Source organism: Schistocerca piceifrons, chromosome 8, assembly GCF_021461385.2.
Source record: "Schistocerca piceifrons isolate TAMUIC-IGC-003096 chromosome 8, iqSchPice1.1, whole genome shotgun sequence".
In the NCBI taxonomy this organism is placed as follows: Eukaryota; Metazoa; Arthropoda; class Insecta; order Orthoptera; family Acrididae; genus Schistocerca; species Schistocerca piceifrons.
Window position 1 is genome coordinate 359,802,962 of NC_060145.1, and position 20,284 is coordinate 359,823,245.

At 41.6% G+C, this 20,284-nt stretch overlaps 1 protein-coding gene across 1 annotated transcript; it reads right to left on the minus strand.

Moving 5' to 3' along the window:
- Nucleotides 1-902: 902 nt before the first annotated feature.
- Nucleotides 903-19,982, minus strand: LOC124712350 (aquaporin AQPAn.G-like). The gene is made up of 4 exons (XM_047242645.1): nucleotides 19,959-19,982; nucleotides 14,259-14,465; nucleotides 9,099-9,179; nucleotides 903-4,208 (listed from the first exon to the last, which is right to left on the minus strand). The coding sequence occupies exons 1-4, from the start codon at nucleotides 19,980-19,982 to the stop codon at nucleotides 3,966-3,968; spliced, it is 555 nt and encodes a 184-aa protein (XP_047098601.1). The 3' UTR covers nucleotides 903-3,965.
- Nucleotides 19,983-20,284: the final 302 nt, after the last annotated feature.

Genomic DNA, 20,284 nt, shown 5'->3' on the forward strand with positions numbered 1-20,284 from the left:
GCTGTGAATACTTTTATGAACCTGATGATGGTAAGATGACGGAAACTGATTGTATAAATAGAGTATGTTACCAGCACCTCAAGGTGGTAATGGACATATTTCAAGTATCAATAGAGCTAACGTAGCAACAACCAGAGAACAAACTTGGTCGTGCCTTCTATATTCTCGCCGTTCTCATAGAGCTCCACGGACGACAGTCACGTCAGCTAACGTAAGCGCTATGATTCGTTTTCGTTTTGTATTTTGTTTATTTCTGCTGATTTTTTTTTGTAATACACAAAGAACTCAGCAGTGCAAGTTAAAGGAAATGTGACGAAAGAATGCAGCAATAAACTGCACAGCTGTTGTTGCCGCGGCCACCCTTGGCGTCCGGCCGACGCCGAACCACCAACGTAGCCTCTTTCCGTATCTGTCAGTCACTTTGTTATTCTGATCCAGGTACAAAATCTGTTGTAAAAGAAGCTGTGCTACAACTCAAGTAATAGGCCTACTGGAGAAATTATGACTGAGAAATTAATTTGTTCATAAAAAATTTCTCAGTAGCAAATTTTATGGTTGGTATTCTGCACGCATACCTTACTGGAGATCAGACGTCGGAGCGCGGAACATGTCAAGACTTGGAAATAGTTCATGAGAGCAGAAGAAACACGAGAAAACTGTGGTGTGGGACGCAAGGCGAGAACTGAGAAGGGTATCGCTGGAAAACTAAGACAAGTACTGGAATGTTAATGAAGAAATGATTGAAATCAATGTATAAAGTAAAGTACATGAAATGAAATTGCTAATCGTCTATTTGGTATGCAGATTAAATTGCTGAGGTTTTACGCAGTTTTCAAACTTCTTTTATTACAGATAACATAAGATGACATTGCATATTAATTGAACAAGTAAATGTTTATAATTCTTTTAATGTAACAGCTGTTAGTACATGTGCATATTTACATAAAATACAGTTTTACAGCAACAGGAAATTAAAATAATTTACAGTTTATATGTACATGAGAAAATATGAAACAGCTGTATCCACCTTCTTGTCATTTGAGATACCGGGTCTGACAATAGTTTGTACTGCAAAAATCACCTTTTTATAAAATTTAAATCTTTCCCACTTTGAACTCCTTCCATTCATACGTTTTCGAGAGAAAATCTTCCAAGATGATTTTCTTCAAGAGTATCAGTAACCTGCTAGCTAGCCTTCCTCGTTTGCACATTTCTGTAATGATGGTAAGAATTCTATGACCTGGTAAACAGTAAATAATCTTTGTATACGCTGTTGTTACGCATTCCTAACTGCTTTTGGATTTTAACGTTCAATACATTTTTCCTACGAAAGAGAGAACCACAGGACGGAAGGACAGAAACAACAGTTCTCATATATGACATACGTGAGAGAGAGAGAGAGAGAGAGAGAGAGAGAGAGAGAGAGAGAGAGAGAGAGAGAGAGAGAATTACATGTGTTTTAGTGCATATCATTCGGTAAAACGTGTCAACATGACAAAAAAAAAGAGTTTGAAAACAGATGAGAAAGTTTTTATAGAATCTATGTGAACGTATTTCGAAGGACGGGAAATTGAAAACAGTAAGTTCAGTGAGTGGATATGAAGAATGATTTTTTGTGGAAAACAGGAAAAAAACTGCAGTACAATAGTTATGAAGCGTAAGGCTAGTATGAATACTACCACGCTTTACTGATGTGTCACTACTAGGTATAGTGTGTGATTTTGTCTTCTTTCTGATTTATTCACAGTTATTAGAGTGCAGCATACGTTTTGAAGTAGAGTCCTAAAAACCGTGTAACTTCACATTTTTCCATAAACAAAGCGTTTTTAAAGGTAGAATCCAGCTTACAAGGCAGAGAAAAATACTACCAACGAACAGGAACTTTCATGAAGTCAGTCTCTCACATATATGCAGAGCCACAATATCAAACACTAAAACTGTATCAATAGAAAAAGTAAATGGCTTAGTAAGACACAGTCTAAATAAAACCCGAGTGAGAAAATTGTATACATCGAGAACATAAGTGCAATATTCGAGTATCACAATGTCATACTATCACCTAATGTACTGTTATTGGCCAGTTGTTAAGAAATAGACTGTTAAAAAAATTATAGTAACATTTATATGAGCAATGTAGATAGCTACTTCTTTAACAATGTTGGAATTACTGGAGCCGATTCACGATTCACAGTGGCACTGATTGAATGTATTTTCCAGCTGTTTTTGGTTATTGTGATAACAAAGGAAGTTCGAGATAGAGAAACAACTTTTGCGGAAATCTTGTGACAAGCTGAATACAGTGCTATCGTTGTTGATTTCCTTAGCAACATTCGGAGGCATACTAGGGAAACGTTCATTGTAGATTACAATGCGATTTGGTGATAAATCTGGATGTGTAGAAGGGAGATGCCAAACTAGAATGTTAATCAAGTGTAAATCACACTTACAAAGAGCCCTTCTGAAAGATTCTTCAGTATTGCTACTGGGTATGATATTCTCAGGAGGCTGAATGAAAGCAAGAAAAAAAGTTTCAGGAAGGATCTGTACAGTTTATCACAGATTTGCTCAAATAGACCGAGTGTGTGTCTGAGATGATCAACAACGTATGGAAGGAGACACTACAGGAAAGAACTGCATGAGTACCAGTTTAACTTTAAATTCTCGAGAGCATTTCTCCAAGAAGAGTCAAACTACACATCTTCCTCCTCCTATGCATGCTGACCATGACAGCATGGCTGAAGACTTGCGTGTAAATACAGTTCTTGTATCGCGCTGATCTCTTGGAGATGTACTGATGACTGCAACCTGCAAACATGTAAAGGCGAGCACGTAACATATTTTTTTAATATTTGCCGTGTCAGCTGTATGTTTGCATTGTTGACTCCATATGTCGTTCCCACAACTGTTTGCCAGCTCCTGACTTGCTAGTTTTATTCATGGATGAATAAAGTATGATCAAGAGTTAGACAATCCTACCCTCAACACTAATTTTTCCTAAACAAGCACTGATAAATCGTAAATTCTTTCCCATCTCTGATATTATCTTTCATTTTTTTCCGAGCGTAAATATCTACTTACGAGAGATCCAGTATGGTACAATTATCAGTAGATTCAAAACCAAGACCGGTTTGGAGTGCAAAACTGGAAAATTAGGACCAAGACACAACCATATGTTCTGAGTTAGCTCCAGTCACAAAGACGTTGCCTACAAAATCTGCAAGTTCGGTATTCGAGTCCTTGGTGGAAACATACCATTCGCTAGTAAATTTCATGGCACTGTACAAAAGCTGCGAGAACCAGCTACTATGTGTATAAATCTATATTCACCACATTATGTACCACATACTGCTAACATGCAGATCTCATACTCAGTCCACTTATCTAATACTGACAATACCACAGTTCTTTCTTTTTTTTAAAAAAAAAAAGCATGTGACAATTTACTTTTCATTTTGAAACTAGTCTGTTTCTCCACCCTTTTCAGTCTGTAAAATCATAGTTTGGCAGTGGAAATCGAATGGCGTTCACATTCCAACGATAGTAACGATTGGGATGTCCCACTGTACACAATGTCCACATTTCTACAGATAGGTGTCACAGTAAGTGTCTCAATAAACTGATTGCATTGGTCCCATAAAGCTGCACACTGAAACAAACAACTGTCAAGCGTTTTCACATACCTGGTCTTTGAGACACACTATCGGTTAGCTTTGGTGATAGTTTTTAGTTATCTCATGACTGCTGCTAAAACAATTCCAGGTTAAATCTTCAGAATTATTTTCATGTCCATGCGACCTATTCAACACTGCACATGTAACTATTCTAAACAGTTCACTCAAATGCAGCACTGCAGACGTATACCGCTATTTCAGAGCTAAAGGTCTTCAGCACAGTTTGTTACGACTGCCACCGGTATATGAAATGTGTAAGTATCAGATTTCGGCTTCAGTTGTGTAGCATCAGCTTCAAGGCAGAGCCTGTTTGTAAATCTCTGGCCGGGAATGCACTGGATGACACTGAGGACAGTTCTCTGGCAGCTGGCTGAACGGGAACTTTTCTATGTTCTCCACGCCGTCGACGTCTGCTCTGAACTTGTCTACAGAGCTGTTGTCTTCTGTGGCAGCTGATCTAGTTGTCTTCTCTGTGAACACCGACATGTACATCACAGTAGCCAGGACGGAGCCTCCTAAAGGACCAGCCCAGTACACCTGCAACAACACAAACATGCCGTATAGAGGCTACTGAAATGACCTCCTTGTTTACATATTATCATACTAATGCTCCACCTCTGCAATAACACAAACACACAATGTCCATAACCTGCTAAACACTTCACATAGCGAACGTCCAACAACTCAAACATGTGCTGTGGAGTTAGCTAAAGAGCCCACCGAGTAGATGCACATCACTACCAACAAACGGAGTAGCGCTGGCTAAAGCTATTTCTTTAAATGGATACTCACAATCTAGTACACTTGGAACAACACAAACACACGGAATAGTAACTGCTGAAGAGTCTACATTCCACACTTGCAACCAAAACACGTGGTGCAGACTTAGCCAGAACGCACACTCAGTACACATTTAACAACATATACTTATGGTTTAGACATTATTAAAGCAGTGCTTCCCAGCCTGCGGGGGTTATTACCCATCGGGGTTAGTGTAAAATTTTATGAGAGGGATATGAGTGCATTATGACACCAAAATATTACAAATCATTCTTTTTTTTGTATTTCGCTGGAACATTTATTAGACTTTCATCATTAGCCAGTTTCCACAAACTCTATGCATTAACATATCCGGCTAAAAGGGGTTGGATAAAAATGTGGAAACACCAAAAGGACAACATATTACCAAGCCTGATGTGGTGTAGGAAAACCCTTAGCATTTGAAACAGCTCCAGTCGTCTCACAATGGATAAATACAGACCATGCGTGGTCTTCAAGGGAATCTTATACCATTCTCCGTGCATGCTCAATAATACTCTAATCTTTTTTTTCGTATCAGGTGCCACAGTAATCAATTTATTAAAGGAAGATGTCATTTGCCACTTTTGCTGTTTTAATTTTATTTGACGCCAACTATTTTTCAGCTTGCAGGCCATTTGCAAGTGTTTTTATGGTTCTGCAATTTGTGCTTTAGGTGTCTGTTCTGCGTTTTCTATTAGTGGAACATAAACGCCGTCTTGCTGGTTTGACAGCTTGGATATGACCTAGACTGCTGAAACTAGATGTGAGCAAATTAAATTAATACGCAAAAGTGGAAAATGTCGTCATCTTTTAATACCGGGATCTGGTGACTGTAATGGCATAGCCAGATGAGACAGTTCATCCTTTTGTTCAAAACACCGGTCCTGAACGGTACGATATGTGTGGACTGGGAGCACAGCATCATCATTGGAGAACATTGTACCATGGGATCGACCTGATCAGCCAAACTGCTAACATAATCATTGGCAGTAGCACAACCTTACAGAGGAACTATAGGTACCATGTAGCACCACGAAGCAAGTTTCTCTCTTTTGACATAAACTCAGAGAAGCTGGAGACAGTCTGAAACAAGGCTCATTCGACTAAATGATTTTTTTTTCTCACTGCTCCATAGTCCAAGTCTTATAACTTCAGCACCAAGTTTTCCGGTAACTAGCTTGTTCATCACACTTTAGTGTTCTGCCATCCCAGATCGCCGTGAAATTCTCTGGTTGGGAAACTCCCTTCATACTGTTTTGGTGCTGGTGGGACTCGCAAATGTGACATTCAGCTCTACATTTACTTTTGCAGCCGTCTTCCCCTTACCATAGTCACGATCCTCTTCAATGAACATCTGTTTCGGTCACTCAGTACACACTTTTGTTCATGTTGTGTTTCGGCAGATGATTTTTTGCTTTCCTGTATGCGGTATAAGGATTATATCATCTGAGGTCATCAGTCCCCTAGAACTTAGAACCACTTAAACGTAACTAACCTAAGGACATCACACACATCAATGCCCGAGGCAGGATTCGAACCTGCGACAGTAGCAGTCGCGCAGTTCCGGATTGAAGCGCCTAGAACCGCTAGGCCACCACGGCAGGCTAGCTACGAAAGCACTCACGATACGAACACCAGCTGTTTGCCCATGATCGAATTGACATAGCTCAGAAATAATGCCCTCTCAAGTACACAGAACATCGTTCCGACCACGAGTGACACATGCAATGTATTGCAACCATTGCAGAGGCGGTGTTCGTGTCCAAATGCAATAGCGCAACCTCCAGGCTCGCCTACTATCTACATTCGTATCAAAGCATGCATTTCTAGCGGTATTTCCACATATTTGTCCAACCTCTGTATGTAGCCTCCTAATTCTGCACGTTTTCTTAATTTGCTCCACCAGTCTTCCATTGGGACACCTTATCTCTTGAAATTCTGCAAAGAACTACGTCCACCTACCATCTACCACCCGCTCTCCTTACAACATTTAATTTTTATCACGTATATGTGTAACTGTATCTTCCACTCCTACTTGTTCCCTAACCCATCTGCGTATTTACCTGTCTCTCTCGGTAATTCCCAAAAAATGTCTGAGCGTAGCATTCCTGAGGGGCATGAATCAGTACTAGCATGTAAGGTAGGTTGTAGTAAGTTCGACTTTAGTTTATTGGGAGAAGTCTGAGAAATTGTAGCTCGTGTATAATGGCTCACGTGTACAAAACACTTGCCAGACCCTTCCTTGAGTACTGCTCGAATGGATGGGATCCGCTCAAGTCCGATCGTATGAAAACAACGAAGCAATTCAACTCCTAGATTTGTAACAATACCCGAGTATTACGGAAATACTCGGAAATCAAATGAAAATCCTTGGAGAAAAGCAGACTCTCTTCTCTTGACAGGCTGCTGAGAAAGTTTACAGAACATGCGGACTACAGAATGATCCTACAGCCACCAATGTACACTATTGGATGAAAAGCATCTGGTCAATTCTATGTAATGCGTAATTGGCCACCAGATGTCACGAGAGACTGACCCGCCAGCACCTCCTTATTACCCATAAATTTCCGTAGTCAGTGGTAAGCTGCGCTTGAGATGGTGTAAAGAGCGACAGTGTTGGACAGTGACGAATGATTTAACTAATCACAGTATACCCTGTGGCAATCCGTTGCAAGGATGGGGTTCAAATACCAAATTTCTTCAATAGAATTTTACTCGCAACACGAGAAAGCTGACTTGTATGTCACTCATGCAATACTTCAGACAATTCGTAAGTTGCAACTGGACCACTACCGCTGCGGCAGAAGTCTGTTTCGTATTACATCATCACATACCTTAAGAATATTCTTTCTACCATAGATATTCATTAGAGGGCACATTGCTTGGACAGCGTCGAGAAAGGGAAAAATTTATTTGATTCGCAATGTCAATACCCTTCAAAGTACCACCTGTGGTAATATTATTTGGCAAGAAACGTCAATCAGAAACTTGCATTATATAAATTCCAAAGTTCTCATAAATTTACACTGCAAATACACAGACGTACACCAAGTCTGTATATAAGGTTTGTTCAAAAAGTAAGGGATTTTGTAATTTCGCACGTTTTATTAGTCCGGAGCGCGTGATTTTTTTTCGTTTTTGTTTACCAAAAATGTCTGCAAAGTATCTGTACAGTGTTAGCCATATCGGATATTTAGTCTGTTGTCTGCTGTGAAAAATGTTACATTTTCACTTTCTTCATTTGGTATCAAAATGGATCAGAAAATTGTGTCAAATATTTCTTTAAGTACGGAATAAAATGCAGCGAAGTCTTATAAACATTATTTTCTGTCGTTCTTATACGACTGAAAGGTGGGTTTACAAGCGGCATATGCGTTCCTAAGAAGGCCATGCGGAAGATGATGATGACCAGCATCTTGTACGCCCTAGAAAATCATGGAAACAGTGGAAGAAATGATTATGAACGAATGCCGAGTAATTATCACAGCCCCCGATAAGGACACTTTGATTTGAGTCATTTCATGGAACAATTTCGGGTGTTTTTTGAATTTTTGAATTTTGAACAAAAACAGTGGCGAACGCAAGTTGCTAAGAAGTTACTAGATGAAGTCAAAAACAATACAGAACTTCGTAACAGATGATAAAACTTGATTTTGCGGATGTGGCATCGAAACTAGTGCTCAATCGTTCCAGTCGTCCTAAATCGCCAAGACAATGGAAAGCTCGACAAGTGCGGTGCTACGTGAAGGCTATTCTCACTGTGTTCTTCAATTCTAATGGTGTAGAGCAACATGAGTTCTTCCCAAAAGGTCGAACGTGCAGTAAAGATTACATATTACGTACAAGTTCACTGTTTGCGTGGAGCAATATGCATAAAACTGTTTTCTTGTGTTTTTCACTACGTTAATCTACCTATTCAACCTTCGTAGATTGGACGTGAGTTTTTAATGACGCTCCAGCCTCCATATTCGCCATACGTGGCCCCATGTAACTTTTCTCTGTTCCCAAAAATAAAGAAATCCTTAAAGCACACTCGTTTTAGAATTATATATTAAGAACACATCACAGCGCTAAAAGCTAACCTGAAGACCGTGTTAGAGAAGTATTTCCTAGCTTAGAAAACATCCTGTCAAAAATGTCTAATATCGAATTGGGATTTTTTTAAGGGGATGGTAATGGAGACTAATAAGTAACATTCTTTTCCGAAAATGAACAAACTTCATCTGAGCCCACATTTTAACACAAAACAACAATTACATAAAATCTATAAATGCATTTCTGGCAGAGTATTTGAAGAATATCTGTCGATTATGAGTATATTCACACATAGGCTAAAGCATCGCAGTAAGGTAAAAACTGAATACATGCAGCACATTCGCAACGAAATAATTTTCCTAACATTAGTACATAAAAAGTCATGGTGCCTGAATTAACATATTCATGGAAACAGAGGTTAAGCAAAGTCACCCCACTGCGAATGATGTCACTCATTGCAAAATCGTCCTTCACACTGCACAACAAATCCCTTTTATTGCATGTGACAAAAATTTCTTTGCACCTTCATACAACATATATAGATGTCAGTTTCACTGTTACATGATTGCATAAAATTCTCGGGAGACGTACCCAGTGGCATTCCCAAACACCCTTCCAGAGCGCTGGGGCGAGTGTCCTGGCGGGGTTCATGCTGGCTCCAGTGAAAGGACCCTGCGACGACAGTAAGAAGCGTAAGGAGTACAATATCACCAAGATGTGACAAAGCATACTAACCAAACTATTATGAAGATGCTGTGACAGTCACTGTAAATCTAATTATTATTCGCCAAAATTTTTTTACAATAATAATAATAATAATAATAATAATAATAATAATTTCTAATAGCTACTACGGTCAAGAATTCTTAACTTAGTCTGAAATATCTGCAAAAGGTATAGGTTTTATTCTGGCATTTTTACAAATTAAGAGATTTGGTTTAGATATTACTGATTTTTAAATGGATAACACAGTAATTAATTTAACTGAACAACAGTAACACCACCAGCATTGATCGCATACTGTCTGCAGGATAGTCGTGTCACTGTACCAGTGACCTTTGCTGCAGGATCATTTCACTCAGAAGATGGAAGGAAGAGCGTTAGTGACATTATTAATACACATTTGGAGGATGATCGTCAGTGTCAATACAGTTACCATTATCAACAACATTGCAGATGAGGAAAGAACCACTTGTGACATTGTTGGCAGTACCATCTCAGTATTCTCATGAAATAATTTAGAGAAATCAAGAAATTTTTAAATAATAACTGTCAAAGAAGGAACTTAACCAGATGTATCTTATCAGTGCATCAAACAGAGTTCGGTTTGCATTTAGTACAGTTTTGTCTCAAAATTTAGTGTTTTCAAAGGCAACGAAAGAACATGAGACACGGCCATTACGTGACCAAACATACTTTGAAAATAATGATCCATAGTAACCTGGCTTCGAGATGCACTGGTCAGACAACTATTTGCCGTGGGTGGCAGTTATGGCATCTAGACCGCCATAGTGGGGAGCAGTGCCTTGAGACAGGAACAGGGAATTAACCATGGATCATGCCACCATCGTTCAACAGGTGGCTTTTGGAAGGGTAAAATCGTCAGTAACCGTTGCAGCCCTTCACGTAATGCCTCTCCTGTACGTTTAGTTGGACGTAAGGCCAGTGGGAAAACTGATCACATTAGACATTATGTCCAAACATGGCAGGGACATTGTGTAACAAATTATTGTATTTCAGCGATATTAGAGATAAGATTACCCTGAGGTGACAAAAGTCACAGAATACGTCCTAATATCGTTTCGTACCTCCATTTGCATCAACAGCTGGAAGTGGCATGGACTCAAAAAGTCGTTGGAAGCCTCCTGCAGAAATATTGAGCCATTCTGCCTCTACAGACATCCATAATAGCAAAATTGTTGCGTTGCAAGATTTGTACACAATGTGACATCTCGATTATGTTCCAAAAATTTTCGGTAGGTGACAAATCATTCACTCCAGTCGTCCAGAATGTTCTTCAAACCAATCGCGAACAATTGCGGCTTGCTTACGTGGTGCATTTTGTGAGGTAACAGACGAGTTGCGGCGCCCTGGAAATATTCTAAGTTCAGAGTTGGCGGCCACCGCTCGGGCAGCTGGGCAAGCCGCGGCTCGTTAGCAACCACGTGATGCCGCGCAACGGCCGGACCACGTGGTCCATCGGCCGCGTGGCTGGGACTTGCATAGTGCCACTGTGTCGATGAAGGGGACACGCCAAGAGTGCCAAAGATGGCGGGCTTTGGGAAACCATCATGGCAGACATTTCACAGTTCGTATAGAAATTAATAGTAGCCAGATGAATCATGGTACCTCAAAAAGAAACATGTACCTTACTGTTATTTGCACGACGATTCTGACGGTGTAACCAGATTTTCAACATCTTTATTAGTTTAAAGGTTAGTACCTGACAGTAAATTATACGAGTAACACACAGCAACGAATTTCCAAAATATAAACGCTTCATCCGAGTTTGTCGATCGCCGTGTATTTAGAAAGCTATTAGTTTAAACCTAAATTGGTACTAATTACAGGCATGTAACTTAAATAGTACATGAGTTATTGGAGGTCAAAGTAGCTGATTACTATCGATCGCGTCAGCCATAGGTACTACACAGATACAGGAAAAAACGGTAGCAGCACGCTTATAAATATCTTTATTCATCTATGTCTTTTTTATATCCGATATATATTATTCATGAAGAAATTGGTTAAATATTTCCTGTGTTTTAGAAAGCAAAGAGACATTAAGCTGCTGGCCTACATTTTGTTGCTATTCCTTTGATATATGTTTATTTAATTTGTTTATGTATTTAATAATTGTGCTAGAGCGTGTTTATGGTCCAGCCGTAGGAATATTTATTTAATTTCAAGTTATTTAAATGTAACTCCAGTATTTGGTATGTGTTTCAATATGTTTGTGAGTACACGTTGGCCTGGAGACATGGAGGGAGCGCTGTAGCCCATCACAGCGCTCGTTACTAATAGAGACCTATGGAGGTTGGGGAGGAGCATCGTTTCCGGGCAGGACACGCGGTAGTTCTGGCAGAGGGAGAGTTCTGGCAGTTCGGAACAGTACGGCACAGGACACGGGAAGCGCTTGAACAGTGGAGCAGTTTGCGCGTGGCCGCAGCAGATAGAAACACTTTGGAGTGCCGACTTTTGCACTTGTGAGATTTCCGTAGCTTCTACAGTGAAGACGTAGTGTGCGTTTAGAGCTGTGTTGTTGTTGTTGTTGTTGTTCACAACTAATTACGTGCTGTAGGTGCAAGCTGTTCGAGATTCTGAAAAAAGTAGGGGTAAGCTATAGGGAGAGACGGATCATACACAATATGTACAACAACCAAGAGGGAATAATAAGAGTGGACGATCAAGAACGAAGTGCTCGTATTAAGAAGGGTGTAAGACAAGGCTGTAGCCTTTCACCCCTACTCTTCAATCTGTACATCGAGGAAGCAATGATGGAAATAAAAGAAAGGTTCAGGAGTGGAATAAAAATACAAGGTGAAGGGATATCAATGATACGATTCGCTGATGACATTGCTATCCTGAGTGAAAGTGAAGAAGAATTAAATGATCTGCTGAACGGAATGAACAGTCTAATGAGTACACAGAATGGTTTGAGAGTAAATCGGAGAAAGACGAAGGTAATGAGAAGTAGTAGAAATGACAACAGCGAGAAACTTATCAGGATTGATGGTCACGAAGTCAATGAAGTTAAAGAATTCTGCTACCTCGGCAGTAAAATAACCAATGACGGACGGAGCAAGGAGGACATCAAAAGCAGACTCGCTATGGCAAAAACGGCATTTCTGGCCAAGAGAAGTCTACTAATATCAAATACTGGCCTTAATTTGAGGAAGAAATTTCTGAGGATGTACGACTGGAGTACAGCATTGTATGGTAGTGAAACATGGACTGTGGGAAAACCGGAACAGAAGAGAATCGAAGCATTTGAGATGTGGTGCTATAGACGAATGTTGAAAATTAGGTGGACTGATAAGGTAAGGAATGAGGAGGTTCTATGCAGAATCGGAGAAGAAAGGAATATGTGGAAAACACTGGTAAGGAGAAGGGACAGGTTGATAGGACATCTGCTAAGACATGAGGGAATGACTTCCATGGTACTAGAGGGAGCTGTAGAGGGCAAAAACTGTAGAGGAAGACAGAGATTGGAATACGTCAAGCAAATAATGAGGACGTAGGTTTGCAAGTGCTACTCTGAGATGAAGAGGTTAGCACAGGAAAGGAATTCGTGGCGGGCCGCATCAAACCAGTCAGTAGACTGATGAACAAAAAAAAAAAAAAGAGGAATTTATTGTTTATTGTTTCCCTGTTATTCAACTTTTGTATTTTATTTAATTGCTGTACCATCGACACCAATAAGTGTTTTGCAGAAATATACTGCATTCTCAAAAGTACTTCTATTGTCGTACTCATCATTTTAAGTCGTTAGTAAAGTACCTGCAGATTTTATTTAATTGAAATCTTTCATTTACAAATTTATATGTTACATTCATAATTCCCAATTGTCGAGTGATACTGTACTCAGCAGTATTTGGCCCGTAATGCGGCAACTACGTACCGCAGCCATGCGGCAACTGCGTATCGCAGCCCCTAGACAAGGGAACCAGCCAAAACTTTAATGTTTCAACTCTGAGTCAGAGGGTACGTAGTTGAGGGCAACCTTATCTCACATTTTCTATTTTGAAAGCTCGAAATTGTCATCCCTGACATGGTGCATTGTGATCCTGTTTGGGAAGATGACGTCCCTGAATGGCTCCATATGGTCTCCAGACATCCACACATAATCATTTACAGTCAATGATTGGTTCAAATGGACCAGAGGACCCAGACCATTCCAAGTAAACACAGCTCTCACCATTATAGAGTCACCACCACCTTGCACAGTGCCTCGTTGACAACTTGGGTCCATGGCTTTTTGGGATCTGCGTCACACTCGAACCCTACCATCAGCTCTTACCAAGTGAAATCGGGTCTCACCTGAGCATTCCACGGTTTTCCAGTCCAACCGATGTGGTCACGACCGCAGGACAGGTGTCGTGCTATTAGCTAAGGCATTCGCGTCTATCGTCTGCTGCCATAGCCCATTAATGCCAAATTTCGCCGTCTGTCCTAACGGATACGTTCGTCTTATGTCCGAGATTGATTTCTGCGGGGGAGGGGAGAGGGGGGGTGGACATCTGGTTTGTCTGTTAGCACTGACAACTTTAATAAACGCCGGTGCTCTCGGTCGTTCAGTGAAGGCCTTCAGTCACTACGTTGTCCATGGTGGGAGATACTGCCTAAATTTTGGTATTCTCGGCACACTCTTGACACTGTGGATCTCGGAACACTGAATTATCTAACGATTTTCGAAATAGGAGGTCCCATGCGTCGATCTAGAACTACCACTTTGCGTTCGAAGTCTGCTAATTCCCGGCGTGAGGTCCTAATCACATAAGAAACCTTTCCACATCAGTCATCAGAGTACAAATGACATCGCCTCCAGTGCAATGCCCTTTCATACCTTGTGTAAGCTCCACTACCGCCGTCTGTATATGTCTGTATCAGTATCCCATGACTTTTGTCACCTCATTGTATATCTCAGAGTGTGAACTTTATTTTAGCATAAACAGCAAGCTAAGCCTGCAGTAGTTTACGCAACTGATGCCACAAGAGTGGAAACAGCAGCAGTCTCTGTGCTGGACTCACCGCGGCGATGGAGATGCCGGTGATGTAGGAGCCGAACTTGAGCGGCGTGGAGTCCGAGTTGTGGCAGTTGCGCGCGTCCCACGAGCCGTGGCACAGGAGTATCAGCATCGCCGTGGCCCCCGTCTCCACGAGCAGCGCCTGCGTTGTTGACAGCCCCGCTGCCGGCGTCGTCGTGCAGTCACACACCGCTGAGGACGGCGTCACACTCTGCCGAAACGTCACCCAGCATCAGTATGCACAATGTGTTGCAAAATTACAGGCATTCATTCACTGCTAAACAAGTGGAGAAACTCTCCATTAATATAGTACCTACCCACTAAAAGATACGAATTATTATCTAGTAACACTCTTGTGTGAAATGGAAATTCATAGAGCGTTTCCATAGAGTCGTTGTAGGCCTCTGAGGCAACAACCAGTAGCTGTACTACACTTTCAGTAACGGATAAAACTGAAACTTCCTGGTAGATTAAAACTGTGTGCCGGACCGAGACTCGAACTCGGGACCTTTGCCTTTCGCGGGCAAGTGCTCTGCCAACTGAGCTACCCAAGCACGACTCAATCCCCGTCCTCACAGCCTTAATCCCACCAGTACCTCGTCTCCTACCTTCCAAACTTCGCAGAAGCTCTCCTGTATACCTTTCAGAACTAGCATTCCAGGTATGCAGGAGAGCTTCTGCGAAGTTTGGAAGGTAGGAGACGAGGTGCTGGTGGGATTAAGGCTGTGAGGACGTGGCTTGAGTCGTGTATGGGTAGCTTAGTTGGTAGAGCACTTGCCCGCGAAAGGCGAAGGTCCCGAGTTCGAGTTTCGGTCCGGCACACAGTTTTAATCTGCCAGGAAGTTTCATATCAGAGCACACTCCGCTGCAGAGTGAAAATTTCATTACGGATAAAGCTGTTTTTCTTTCTACTTTTCCCATTCTGAAAAATACTTACAGAAAAGTAATAGCTACGAAGTCGTGTGTAACGACATTAGTGTTTCGAGAGTTCTGTTGCCATAGAGCATTTCCAGGAAAGTCACTGCAGACCTCCGAGTTTCAGCGACCATTACTTGCGTTGTTCCTCGCTTGCCTGAACATTGTCGTCTATGGTCGAGATAAGTAGTCTTGCTTCCCGATCAGCATCACTCACATCTGTGCAGCGTTGGTCAAGTTGTCGGCGCCATTTCGCTACGACTGGACGCGACATTACATTTGGTCCACATACAGCAAGAATTTCATGAAGAATCTGAATGCATTTCAGACGTTTTACCCACAAGATGCGTACTATCCTGCCTACTTCAGCTGTGGAATAGGTTTCCACTTGCTGCCCCATTTCACACTCTTAATTGCGATGCACCTGTTATCCTTACCGGAGCAGATCTGTCTCTGCAGGAAACCCGGAACATGTACTTTCTTCCGACAGTGCGCGACTCTTGGTTTGCTGTGGTCCTAGCGTGAGACGACGACTGTACTGTCCGCGAAAACCATTCCGACACGCTGAGCAGAGGCTCATCGCAGCAAAAGTAAAGGCATCTCTACATATATGTGGTGTCATTTCTTGCGGACATGTGGAAGCCCTAGGTTCCAGTCCCGCTCCGATACAAATTTTCACCTGTTATCATTGATTTAGTTTAAATTTAAAGATATTGGGGAAGCTGGACCCGCCAGGGTAGCCGAGAGCGCTAACGCGCTGCTTCCTGGGCTCGGGTAGGCGCGCCGGCCCCGGATCGAATCCGCCCGGCGAAATAACGACGAGGGCCGGTGTGCCGGCCAGCCTGGATGTGGTTTTTAGGCGGTTTTCCACATCCCGATAGGTGACTACCGGGCTGGTCCCCGCAGACATTTGACACACGTCTGCACTATTTCACGATTTACACTAGACGCAGACAGTTGGGGTACAATGATTCTGTCCTGGGAGGTACGGGGTGGCGGCAGGAAGGGCATCGGGCCATCCCTACAACTAACATTGCCAAATCCGTTGTAACCTCGCCGACCCAGCGATCACTGCGAAAGAAAGAAAGAAAGAAAACAATGTTGGGGAAGCTGGTGAATGTAATTGGCGTGGTGACCGTACTCACGACTCCAGAGAGTGCTGCACCACAATCGATAAGGTGCCCTCGAAATACTCGTAACGCAGCAGCTGTATGGATGGGCACAACGAACTGTACCGAGGTCCGCCTGGGCCAGCAACTGCCAACTCATGGGTGTCACGTGTACAGATAACGATTGGCCGATGCCTCGTTAAAGACCGGAGCACTGAGCTACGGTGGACAGATCTCTTTAGTACACCGAGTCGTGTACAGTTACCGCCTAGACTACAAGCTCCAGTGCTCTTCCGCCGTCTCAGATACTTGGTCTACGTAATTATCGTAGATCAGCTCTGGGCTCTAGAGGCATCACTCAGAGGCACACTGACAGGACTTCAGTATTTTAGGAGAATCGTAGTAACGTCGAACGACTGAAGGTGCTGGACATTTCATTTCATAAGAAGAAGCACCATTAAAGTTGAGAATTTTTTCATATTTAACAAATATTTTATTATTACTAATTGGTGGGAACCTTTCTGACTGAAGATAATATACGCCGTCCTCCTGCATTCCCAGCAACCGGCGTATACGCACCAGGAGAGGCAAGAAACACGTGCAATCTACGAACGCATGCAGATGGCGATTAATGGAATACCGATGGGAAACCTAAATCAGAAAATTTAAATAATTATAGGATATTTCAATGTGGGGATAGATACACCTATCATTAAAGGAATAGTGAGGCCGCATGGAGAACATATTAAAGGCTATAATGATCAGTTAAGAAATTTTTCGTCTTCAACTACTTAAGAATAACAAATAGTTTTTTTTTCCTTTAAGAATAACAAATATTTTTTTCCTTCAAAGTTATTCATACATTCACGTGAAGCTCTAGTAGTTCTATATCACTAACAGACTCTGTTATTCCAAACGAGAAGGCCAACCCATTAATAAACAAAGTCTACAAATGATATGATGTTAGTATTGACCATTTTCTGGTAATATCAAAACAAAGAATCCCACTCTGTAACAATAAGAGCACTATAAAAAAAATAAACTTGAGAAGAAGTCTATGGAATACATGCCCCACAACATCCGAGCATTAAATAGTTATACAGAAAACGTTTAGATGGAAAACTAAAACATGAGAAAGAAAAACAGAATGCTAATGAAAAGTGGAAAGAAACAGCAAGAATAATAAAAACAGCTTCTGGCGAAGCTTTAGGGAAAAAGATAAAATATAAAAACAAAATGAGATTTCCAGCTTCGAACCAACAACTAGCAGAAATCATGAAATGTAAGAACGGCCTACCTCAAACAAATACAGTCAAAGAAACAAGAAGACTCTATTGAGTGGTCAAGCGAGAGACAAGAGAAATAAGACACAAAGCTGGGAACATTTTCTGAGTGAAATGGAGCACAATGTACATGGGAAACAGACTAAAGATTATATGATGCTGCAACAACTTAATTACGATGAAAGAGAGATAGTCAAATTAACCACATTTCAGAAAATGAGTGGTTGTATTATTTCCGAAATCGATGGAGAGTTGACGAGGAGAATGTGAAAACTGCAGTTGATCTTATATCAGCGGAAGAACTAAAGGCTCTGTTAGAAAACAGAAAATCCCCAGGGTGAGACAACCTCAATGTGTAATTATTTAAATATGCTTCGTAATCACTATTCATGAAACTACTGCTTTTTGCAAATACTTGTTGGAAATACAGACACATACCAGAGGACAGGCAAACAGCATCGCATTATTTTAAAAAAAGGTGATCGCAGAAAATGTGACAACTATCGACTTGTCTTCTGACATCTGAATAAAAGATATATGCAAAACTAACAACAAATAGAGTAAAGGTACTTTCGGAAACGTTTCTTACTGAAGAACTAAATGGGCTTCGGATGGCAAGATCTTGTTTAGACAGTGCTTTCTCATTCTGCCAGATTATTGAAAAACAGATAATACAATCGTTCAACATACATGGCCTTTATTGTCTGTGAGAAAGCTTTTGATAAAGGTAACAGAGTAAAATTATGGGAAATTTTGGTAAATAATGGCATGCTCCAGCATCTAAAAAAATGGTTCTGAGCACTATGGGACTTAACATCTGTGGTCATCAGTCCCCTAGAACTTGGAACTACTTAAACCTAACTAACCTAAGGACATCACACACATCCATGCCCGAGGCAGGATTCGAACCTGCGATCGTAGCAGTCGCGTGGTTCCGGACTGCGCGCCTAGAACCGCTAGACCACCGCGGCCGGCGCTCCAGCATCTAATAACTACAATTCGAAATATGTATATACTTAACAAAATCAAAGAACAAAAAGCAAGTAAAGCTGTGAGGACGGGGCGTGAGTCGTGCTTGGGTAGCTCAGTTGGTAGAGCACTTGCCCGCGAAAGGCAAAGGTCCCGAGTTCGAGTCTCGGTCCGGCACACAGTTTTAATCTGCCAGGAAGTTTCGTACCAGCGCACACTCCGCTGCAGAGTGAAAATGTCATTCTGAAAAAGGAAATACGTTTGCGAGAAGCATCTGTGAAGGAGTGAGACAAAGAGGCCCTGTATCCCTCACTTTATTTAATATGTACATAGAGGACGTCACAATGACATGACAGAATAAACTAGTGGACGATTATAAGCTTACTAATAAAATTATAAATACACTCCAGTTGCCAGATGATTAAATAATTTTATAGGACTCAGAAGATTAATTTGATTGTTGCACAATCATGTTTATAATATGACAATATCCAAAACTAAAACTAACATTTTGGCGTTCCATGGTAAGGAACAATTAAGGGCAAAAATAACAATTGATAACAAGCCACTAGAACAAATAAATACTTTTAACTACCAGGGACGTGAGGTCTCAGGTATCACACACAATGATCAAGACAAACTGCAAAAATTCCAGCAATTGAAAGGCCCTACAAATCGCAATCTCCTCATAAAGTTAGAAAAGAGAGAATGCTAAAATGTTACAATGTGATGACAGTGCCAGGATTGAGGCCGCAGATAATGGACTCCCAGGTCCTCTAGTTGGTTACGAGCTCATTGCTCGGATAAAATATAATGAAATAAAGAATGAACTGGGTGTCAAAAGCATACTTCAGAAAATAGATGAGTGTAGAAATAAATGGCATAAACACATTCAAAGAGTGAAGAACAAATATATGAAATGACATACTAATATACGCTTCAAGGGAAAAGGAATGATGGCCGACAGAAGAAGAGATGGAAAGATCTGTAGGTTTCTACTTGAAATTGGAACAGGCAAGGACGCCTAAATGAAAACTGTAAATGATGATGATGATTGTAAGTGTAGCCTTGTACGGAAGTGAAATTTGGCCGATAAACAGTTCAGGGAAGAACAAAACTGAAGGTTTTGAAATGAGGTGCTAGAGGAGAATAGTGAAGAGCAGATGAGAAGATTTGATAATTAGTGACTATATACTGAATCGAATTAGTGAGGAAATAAATTTATGCACAGCTTGAGTAAAACTGAGGTTCTGTTGATAGGACGTATGTAGACACCAAAGTAGTTGTCAATTTTTAATCAGAGGTAAGTTTAGAGGGGTGGGGGCGGTAAATAATTTTAGAGGAAGACGAAGCATAAGTACAGTGTGGAAACACTCGTGGAACGCACACGCTGTGAAGGAATGAGGTGGCTCGCAGAGGATAGCCTACCTTGAGGAGCCGCACGAAACACATCATCGGACTACTGCTAACGCCAACACATTTGCGAAAGCAGTACTCACCAGCAGCAGGCGGAAGCCGAGCAGGGCGCCGCTGAGCTGAGCGATGACGTAGAGGGCGGCGGCGGGCACGGTGAGATCACCCCTGAGCACGGCGCACAGCGTCACCGCGGGGTTGAGGTGCGCCACCGAGATGTGGCCCACCATCTGACGTCACACAACACCACCAGGCTACAGCGCTGCCTCTTGTTGCGGGGGAGCATGTCAGACTCACAAACTTACGTGAAAGACATTCACAGCCGGGAACAGCACTACGTA